Source organism: Phallusia mammillata, chromosome 5 (genome assembly GCF_965637545.1).
Source record: "Phallusia mammillata chromosome 5, kaPhaMamm4.hap1.1, whole genome shotgun sequence".
Classification (NCBI taxonomy): Eukaryota; Metazoa; Chordata; class Ascidiacea; order Phlebobranchia; family Ascidiidae; genus Phallusia; species Phallusia mammillata.
The window spans coordinates 8,812,899-8,823,129 of record NC_137256.1 but is presented as its reverse complement, the minus strand read 5'-3'; the positions used below and the strand labels follow the sequence as shown (position 1 = coordinate 8,823,129).

The 10,231-nt window shown below is 37.1% G+C and overlaps 1 protein-coding gene across 1 annotated transcript in view; it reads right to left on the bottom strand.

The window, feature by feature from the left end:
- Positions 1-1,031: 1,031 nt before the first annotated feature.
- The window catches only part of LOC145229919 (attractin-like protein 1), a 20,669-nt gene continuing 11,469 nt past the window's right edge, over positions 1,032-10,231 (bottom strand). The window contains exons 14-21 of the mRNA XM_080095262.1: positions 9,631-9,721; positions 9,131-9,183; positions 8,633-8,727; positions 8,111-8,204; positions 6,548-6,687; positions 4,672-4,750; positions 1,902-2,009; positions 1,032-1,096 (exon numbers count right to left, since the gene is read on the bottom strand). Coding sequence (XP_079951388.1) covers positions 1,951-2,009; positions 4,672-4,750; positions 6,548-6,687; positions 8,111-8,204; positions 8,633-8,727; positions 9,131-9,183; positions 9,631-9,721 — 611 coding nt within the window. The 3' untranslated portion in view covers positions 1,032-1,096; positions 1,902-1,950. The remainder of the gene's footprint in view (positions 1,097-1,901; positions 2,010-4,671; positions 4,751-6,547; positions 6,688-8,110; positions 8,205-8,632; positions 8,728-9,130; positions 9,184-9,630; positions 9,722-10,231) is intronic.

Here is a 10,231-nt window from a genome sequence, read left to right as displayed (position 1 = left end):
ATTGCTTTTTACACCCAAATTAATGAACTTTAATCGTAATGTTAACAAACAAAATAAAACTGAATAGTCAAGGAACTGATAAAGAACTCGCGAAAGTTATGATATCAAAAAATCAATCGAAATAAAAATGAAGATAATTAGACCAGCATAAAGTAATGTAAAAAATACATGAAAAAGACGTATTAGATGTCCGGGTTCAAGTTTATATTCATCACTGGGTTATCGAAGCTTCTGTTTTGAGGGCGCCTCTTGCGAAACACCTTTTTCCATCCAAATTTCGAGGTTTTATATTCTTCACGTTCGTTTGTGCCGAAATCAAACTTCAATTTTGTGCCCAGTGTAGTTCCAAGCGCTACCGAACAGCCACAGAAATTTCTGGAAGCACAAGTGGTTATTTAGCTGTTTAATTTTTAAACCCAAAACTTTTACGGCTTACTGTGTTTTATTTTTTATTGGCTCTGATCAAGGTCCTTTTCCTAAGATTTGGCCCTATTTTGATGGACGACGTCTTAAAACTATGGATTTATTGACTTTCGTTCTTTTTTGTCTCAGTTTTACGAAGGCTTCTTATTTTATTTCACTCCAGATCTACCCTCATAAAAGCGCTATACTTGCTAGATTAGTTAATAAGACTACTTTTTATATGCAATTTAGCATTTGCCACAAGTAAAAACAAGAAATATTTTTTTAAAAATTGATGGCCTAAATATCAAAAAATAACTAAAAACGTTTCACTTTAGCATTTACCCTCTATACAGCGTTTCGTTTTATTTTTAAGAAAAAAAATCACAAAATTTATCTGGTTGTCCTTATTTTTTGCTTGGGATTTTATAATTGACTTTAATCGCAGCTGAAAGAGTCAGCAGATAAAATGATTGCACATACACTGTTACCGATTGCATGCACAAAATACACAAGGGGCAAGCAGAAAACTAACGAGTGTTTGGAAGTTTTCTTTGGGTAAAACCCTCAATTAAATTGTGGAAAACAAGAAAACTACTTACGAGTCTTCTCCTGTTGGAAGTGAGAGCAGAACAGTGAACACAGCAGCTTCGTCACAACTACAAATTTCTTCAGATATCAAGCCACCATTTGCCTACAACGAAACATTTTAAAGTCACGTTTTTTTTAACGAAGCAGCATTGCTATTTGACATTGTCCTTCACATTTGGCTTGCATCAAAGCAAACACTGCTACAAGCTATGCAGGTTGACTACTGTTTTTTTTTGGAACAGGGGGTATGTCCCTGTGCATACGAAGCAGTGAAGACCGAAGCAGGGGGTACAACCCTGTTTAGGTCAAACCATGGTAGTACGTCAGGTCTTTTAAAGGCATGGTACCGAATCGACAGGTCACCAAAGCGTCCCTACGTATGGAAAAGTACAGGCTAAAAAAATCTAGTCAGCGGTGGGATTCGAACCCACGATTGATGGGACTCGCCCTCTTCCAAATGAGCTACACAGTGGTGAGCCCGTCGAAAGTCAAATCACAAGCACCGTTGCCTGCCTTGTATGCTGCACATGCCAGCTTCGTCGTAGGGGATCGCCAGGTCGACCATTGATCAACTAGGATGAGATAAATTCATAATGTCCCCAAAAGGTTCGAGGCGTGAGTTCGAATCCCACTGCAGACTATATTTTTCTGACCTATGCTTGCCATATAACAATGCTTGGTGTGATTCGGTATAACACCTTCAATAGAACCAACGATTTATTTAGTTCTATTTATGAAAAAGTATAGTTATCGACAAAGCACAGTAAGAAAGCGAATAAAACTTATATAACCAACCACCAACCAGCCAAACTAGGCGTGGACTTTCTTTGTAAATATGACTCGAGTATTTACTGCACAGCAAACCCAAACACTTTACACACATAAACTTCTACAAACCAGTCACTTACCTGGGATTTTTTCAGTTCTTCAGCTGCCAGTTTATCGTTTGTATCGGCGTCAAAGTTTACAGCAGCTATGGGCCGGGCTGCCATCCTGTCCAGCTCCACTGCTCGTCTCTGCCCATGCAAACATATTAACCTCAAATAAGCGAAGAACGCCAGCTCTTCGGTAAGTTAAAGCCAAAAAACTGAAAAAGTTCTAATCATGTAGGATATAAACTGTGGGGTTCTATGCAGAAAACGAAAACGTTTTGTAAAAGAAATCTACTAACAGTTAAAAAACATATTTTTCTCTCTTATTTCGAAATAGGCCTAAATAAACATTTTTTCCTTCATTCTAAAAGAAAAAAACTTTTTAGACATGGTCTGCATATTAGAAGCATAGGCTTCTAATACAACTTAAAAACTGTTTTTGTAAAATGCGCTTAAATGACACTATTATAATGATTGAAAGACCCCAATATCAATTGTTTTGTATGCTATACGCTCAACAAAACTAGACCAGAAAAACTATAAAACGTATATCTTATATACAACGCACGTTAGCATATAGCGTAGTTCTGAAGGTGTAAAGACGGTACAACGGAAAGTTTCACAATAAAAATAGACACAAGTAAACCCCAACTGCACATTTCGCACAGGAAGTTCTAATCGTTGACCCCATGGTGTTTTCACCTTGCAAACCTAACTGCACAGTCTGCTTCGGTAGTTAATCACTGTGGTTCACATCGTGGTGTAATTATCCGATATAGCAAACCGGCCATCATCTAAAATTTATAACCGTTGCAACCAAACCACATAGATATGCGCCATATTGCAAATAAACGCAATGTGTTATAGGTATTTTTGTTGTATACTGTTCTTGTCTCAAAAAACGTTTACCGTATTTTACGGACCATAAAGCGCACCCGATGATAAGGCGCACTGTCAATAAATTGCTTTGATTAGTTTTTTGTTCATACATAAGGCGCACCGGACTATAGAACGCAACGTATTTTAAGGAGTATGGGTTACCGTATAAAGCTCAGTAAAGTCCCGTATAAAGCTCATAAAGCTCTGAATATCACAGTTGGTAGTTGCGTTTACCGTAGTTTTTGTGTAAGACGGTGGTTTATTTATATAATGATAGTATCGGTACTGGTTTTGAGTGTAGCCTAGGCAATTAAGCACTACTTGATCCATACATTAGGCGCACCGGCTTATAAGGCGCACGATCAATTTATGAGGAAAAAAAAGGATTTAGATTGCGCCTTATGGTCCGTAAAATACGGTAATATACACTCTGGAACTGGGCTTTACATTGAAAACACGTATTTGAATACCCTAATTTTTTTGAACTAATAACTTTTACTTATTCCTGTAACTGTTACTTACTGATTAATGCTACAGTTAAGACTACAGACTACAGACCTGCAAACGGTACAAATTTTTAAACACTTTAAAAATATTTTTCATTACAGGTTGCTTTAAAATGACTGGCTAATTTATAAAAGCTTTTTTTCTACGACTTTCGTCACCATTTCTAAGCTAACTGACCATTTGTTTTGTCAAATAACTCTATTCTTACTAATCAACGCTGATTATTTTTGCGTTTGCCAAGACGCTACTAGCCGAAAATGTCCGACCAAACATCATGATAACATCTCAACACAAATTTTGACCTTCGAAAGAAAATCAATTTAAACAAAACGCAAATTGTTTACCGATCTCTATACCATTACGATTGTTGTCACAGACGTTAATTCATCACCACAACTGTTATCGACTTAATAGGCGATACAGAAAAAAATATAAGACAGGCCGCCAATGATGGGTAATTCACAGGAAGTATATCAATAGTAACATCACCTTTGTAAATGCTTGTGAGCATTAAGCCTTTGCTGGCGACTACACGGCCACTACACAATCTGTCTACGCAGGCTTACCATATAACACCCTCTGTTTGGAAGATATGCCTTACTTTTTAACAAAAACTAAGTTAACCCCGAGGACAATAAAAAATGCCTAAATGTCCTTCTCTTTGAATATACTGATAAACTAAATATAAATGTGACAATTGGGCTTTAAAAAGAGCCAAAAGTACACCCTAAACTTATCGTATTTGAGTGGATTTTACATAGCAGCTTTGTAGCACCACAACATGTGTTTAATGTGAGTTGTAGTATATAATTGTTAATTAAAACTGACAATTTAGAAGAACCGTGAACGTCATCTTAACTATTGTATATTCATTGACTGCAAAAATTTGTCTAATATCCTATTTTCTTATTTTCTTTGGGGTCCAAAGTAAGAATTTCATATACTTTTTAACAATGTGTCCTTTTTAGTGATAACATGGAAATATGGTAGGCCAACGATACGCTAGCTGTTTACTATGTGAACTGCATAGCTATATTCTCAGCTATATATGCCTATTGTCACAGAGGTATGGGTGTTATTGAGAAGAGGTGGTTCTTAACTGTAACTTCCAGGTGGTCTTATGACTGCTAATAACTAGTCAAAACCTTGTAGACATTTATGATCAAAAAATCTGTCATGAACCCTTGTACACGTTCAATTGTTAACTCCGTATTTTCAAAACTTGTCATCATGTGATAATTAAGCCACTAACCGATTTTTATCCAATATTTGGGCCACGCAAAACAGTTTTCGAACCACTGATCAAGATCTCTGAATTGTTTATGAAACCAATTAAAGTTATGTTTTATAGCAAATGTCGTTTTTGCGTTTGTGATAATTTGAATAACATTTTTTGCTGAATCAGCATAATAATACTTACGACACGTCGCCGACGCTGAATTATGATGTTGTTGATTTTCCACACAATGACGGCTACTATCAGAAGACCGAGAAAGCAGCTGATAAGAAATAAAACATAACAGTTATGTCTGTGTAGAAACGTACACCACGAAACTATAAAGTGGCAAATTGTAACGCAAAAATTGCTGTCAAAGCAGGGATTGCATGCATAAAGTAATTAAAGAAGTTTTACCTATTCATAAGTTGATTAAAAATATATAAAAAAAACAGAAAAATTGAAGAATTAAAGGACAGACTTGAAACGTTTCTTCGGTTAAAAAAAATAAAACCACTTATGTATTGGAATTAAGAATTGTACAATACTTTTGTATTTATTCATTATGATACAATAATTGCATAAAAATTAGAATAATTGAAACAATATAAGCAAAAAATTGGCTTGAACCCAAATAAAGATCAAAAATTACTCTTGTAATTTGATTTTAATCAGCTAAACTACGCTTTAATCCAAGAATTGTGTTAATTATAAAAGCTGTTCATTATACATGCTTTTTGTAGCACGATTGGTTGGGGAGATACCCGAAAGCGAAACCCGCAATGAGACTTACGACACAAATATGAGGACGATCATCCAAATGTTGGCCAGATACTGAATGATGGAAATCTTGGCAACAAAAATAAACCAACGCTAATGTAAATCATAGTGCATCAGGCCCATTGAAGGCGTTAACTTGACCGCATCAAGTCGGTCTCCAAAGCATTGTGACATATTAGGCTAGAAATATCTAGTCTGTGGAGGGATTCGATCCCACGACAGGAGTCAGTCCGGGACTTGCGTTCTACCAACTGAGCTACACAGGCTCAGTGGAGAACCTGTCGAAAGTCGAATCACAAGCACCGTTGCCTGTATCGTATGCTGCACATGTCAGTTTCGTAGTAGGGGATCGCCAGATTGACAGATATTTGATTACATTAAAGCCTAGTGTATAGTGTACGTTTTAAGTTAATAAGGTTGGTCATGGGCTTGAAATTTTACATGAGTATTTACAAACAGCAAACATGTCTCGAGTTTACATTAAAACAGTTTTTTTTTTTCGTTTAGTTGTTGGTTTCATTTTATCCTCGGTGGGCGGGCAACGCCTGAATGCGTTATGCTCACAATGGGTCCGCTGTCAAGCTATCTGTTATTTGGTGACTAAATTTGGTAGAGCTACAACACCATACCTCACGGGACACCCTAAATTAGCTAATTTTCCATAGGTGGCGCAAAGAGCACTTTTCACATTTAAAACGATATATCTCCAAAAGTGCTCACGGTTAGGGCTATTAGGGTCGGGGTAAGATATTAGCATTTAAAATTCAATAAAACTAGCAAAAGAACGTATAGTAAAAACTTTAAAAACTTATTTCCCAACCCAAGTCCTCTTTAGCCGCTAAATAAATAATTCAGCTCGTTACGTCACCTATCGAAAATTAGCTAAATGTGGATGTCCCGTGAGGCATGGTGGTAATAGCTCTACCCTACAATTTAGTCCAACCTATCGGATTATTTTTGCGATAGAGCAATGTCGCTTAGATGTATTGCTCAAGAAAACACCAGTCGTCGAGACAGGATTAGCACCCACAACCTTGTGAACATATAAGGCGGTTGCTCTAACACTCGGGCCTCTTGCAAACCATTAGAAAATGTAACCTAATTAATGTGCCAGTCTAAAAAGACTTCATTTGTAAGTCGAATCCCAGAAAAGACAAGAGTTTTCTAGTCCTTGGTGCACAGAAATTCTTATAAAGCTGGTTAACTTAGCAATTTCGAAGACTATTCCCCTCAAAAGTCGCCATTTCATGGTTTAAAATTTGTTGCTCTTCGAGAAGACCATCCGATGACCTTTACTGACCTGCAAACGACCTTTGGCCTCGACATTAGCGACGTAAATTCGGACGCAAGACGATCCACCGAAGCGAAAGTCGGATTGCCGAATCTTGTACATGGCAGCTGTTGTTACGTTGTGGGAATGAAACACAACGGTTTCATTTCCTATGAATGTAAACATAGTGGTCATTTACTAGATGCATGAAGACTAAACTGTGGACCTACAACACCTACCGTATATACTCGCCTATAGGTCGCACAACCGTATAGGTCGCACTATTAGTTTTGTGTTTAAAAAGTGTAATTTAGAGTTGACTCGCACATCAGTCGCACTGAAAATCTAGGGATTTAAAAGGCCCTTAGCCCAGCTTTTTTTGCATAAATAACCGGTGCCATTGGTTGTTTTTTACCATTGAACTGCATTGCACTGAAACCGAAAAACTATGTTTTCTCAACAAAGCGGGAAAATCCAACGCAAGCTGAGCTGACGCATGTGCGTGTGCGCTCATGAAACTGTCTCGCATTGGTATGTGCGTGCACGAGCGCATGCACCCGTATTCGATAGCACATTTCCACTACAATTCGCGATTTGCACTTATGTCTCGCGTATAGGTCGCACCTATATTTTTTTTTTAAATATAAGTAAAAAAGTTGCGACCTATACGCGAGTATATACGGTAAATCATGTTCATTGGACAAGGCTTGTAAGTACCCCGAAATTTACCTGAAATCAACCCTACGGTCGCAGACACAACCCCACAGTATTTCGCGTTCTTTTCGAGGTTGTAGAAGACCCGATTTTTGTGTAGAAATAAAGTCAGAATTGAACCCGAAACTTGGATTTATACAGAGATGAAATTGTGACACAAATGAGGAAGAGTGTGAAGTAAGGCCCAAATCAAGCCTGTTTAATTTTAACCAAAGCCCGAACCTGAGCCTTAAAGGACTTATTTGTAAACATTTGAACGTTACGACACTGCTTTATATCATTAAACCAATGTATCGAAATAATGATGTTTGACATGTTTTAGGCACAAACTGTTTTTGGCGACCTTATTCTACGTGAGTTTTCAATCATACAGTCAATAAATATTTTAAAACTATTGACTCTAAAACAGTGCTCTTCAACCGGTGTGGACGGTCAACCCTAGGGTGCACTAAAATATGCATGGGGTGCACCAGTACGAAAGGGTATACAAGGGTGCATCACAAACTTTTAATGAACCATTAATATTTGACCTTCAGGATATTAGGGTGTAGGTTTCAATTGATATATAAATGAACCTTTAATTTTTTTAAATGTTGATGTCTAACACTTTCAGTGCAGTCCAGGAATATCTACTTCAAAAGACGCTTTGCGCACCGTGCAGATTCACATTAACTAACGGCAAAAGTTTTTGATCAAAAATTTTAACGTCAAACGTTTTTATTTTAAGTAAACAGGGTGCATGAGGTCGTCACAACAACTTTAAGGGTTCACCAGACCAAAAAAGGTTGAAGAGCACTGCTCTAAAATACATTCATGAATTGATTCACGTGTTTAAAAACATAAAATTTCACCAGTGGGAGCTTCTATCTGCAAAATTACCTGTGGTAGAATGTGTACTGTTGACAGCTATTATAACACTGGTGTGATTAATCGTGTTGTTAGGAAGATTCAGTTTCACCCACACATCAGATGGCTGCAACAAAATACAAATCAGATTATTAAAATTTATTATGTAAAATACAAGCTTTTTCAACCTGAGGGTCGCGTATTAAATTAGTCTAAGATTATCAAAACGGCGTTGTATTGTGGCAGTTTCTGATGTTTTTGTCGCGAAGGGTGTCATATAGTAAAACAGTTGAGAACCAGTGCTTAAGTATAAACTGTTTATTTTATTGCAACAACTAAGACACAAAGAAAGGTAGATACATGTAAAGTATCAATGAAAAAAAAACAGGTAAACGCTAAGTCCTATACGACAAGAGGCCATACCACTTAACTATAGGCACTCGGAACGCTTTTTTTCTTTTAGTGGCAATAATAAGTTCGTATAAATGTTTTCCTATTTCAGATACACTATAAAAGTGCGCCTTCAGTGGAAAATATTTGAAAGAACTCTCTTACATGAGGCGGACAAACTTCGAAATTGATCTGAGTTGTTTCATAGCTCCACTGTGATCCCAAAGAGAACGTGTATTCCGTCATGATTCGCATAGAGTCTGAAAGCCGATAAAAAAAACGAAACTTGTCATAAGCCAAATTTCATTTTCTTTGCTGGTAAAATGTATTACTATGAAAACTTTAAGCCAATAAATGATAAGTAAGCTGAAGACAGTGCACACAGTTTCGGCCTATAATGTCTTATCGGTGCAGCTGGGGACTAGAGATCGGCCGTATTGGCTAGAATTGGTGTCTTGGTGTTGGTGAGTTATGGTGTTTCAGTTTGTGCTATTTGATGGCTACACCAGCCAGCACGGCCAATGTCTTATCACCAGTTGTACTGATGGAATCTTATAGGTCGAAACAGTGTGCACTGTCTGCAGCTAACTCATAATGTGTTACTATCAACCATATAATACAAAATCTAAAAACAAGTTTAAAGGCATTAAAACACCAACTTACAGAAGCAGGTGTCATTAATCGCATTTCCATTGTAATTTGAAGAAGTTTGACACCTAAAAATATCAAAGTACAAGTCTTTAATCTTTAAACAATAGAAAATAGCAGAAAATAACGAGTTCAATTGGAGACCATATCTAAAGCCGACACAACTTGTGGCTGTAAGGCAGTGGTTTTCAACCTGTAGTACGCGTACCACTAGTCTTGGTTTCTGTCATACTCAATTCAAGTCAGATCCTAAATTGTAACTCAACTGACCCAACTGATCAGCCTTGGTTCGTGACGAAACTCGTATTTTGGACATTCCTTTAAAATGTCTAAGTTTGCTGGTATCACCAATACGTCAACCTGGTCAAGAAATATACATCTATCGCCTGGTCTACCTATTCAAACAGGGTTGAATGGTACGCAGAGATAGAAAAAGTCTTCAGGTGGTACGCGATCAATATAAGGGTGAAAACTACTGCACTGTACGGAAAGCAAGTATATAAAGCTTGGCTTACGCTTCGCAGTTTCGGCCAACGACTCCGGTTTGATAACAGTAACAATATCCAGTTGCTGAACATTCAAAAGCATGGTCATTGCACCCACAATCTGTAAAACAAAAGTTATAGAATTAGTTTATTTGAGCAAAAACCTTTTTGAACAAGTGCATTGCAATGTTGCAACCGACTTGATTTAGATTCATGCAGTGTAAATTGTTTGGACAAAACAGGGCTTCTTAAATTAGAAGTTACTGAATTTAGGTAAACGAATGCAAAAAAGAAGATTATGTTGAAATACAATAGAAAAAAGGGGAAAAATGGGTTAATAGGCCTAGGTTAATCCAATAAGGCCAACCAAAACCAAATATGTAAGAAAAGAGAGTCATAATTGTATTAAAACCAACAAAAATCACTTTGATCATGTGAGCATATATGAAAAGCTTGAGGTTAACCTTAATACTAGTGATGCACCGAACCCTCCTAAAAAGGTTCGGGCCGAAACCGAATATTCGGCCATGAGGCCGAATAATTTCGGTCGAATCAGGCCAAACCTAAAATCCCCTTTCTTATGGATGTTTTCAACTGAACTTTGTGTTGTTGATGCGAGTGAACTCAATTT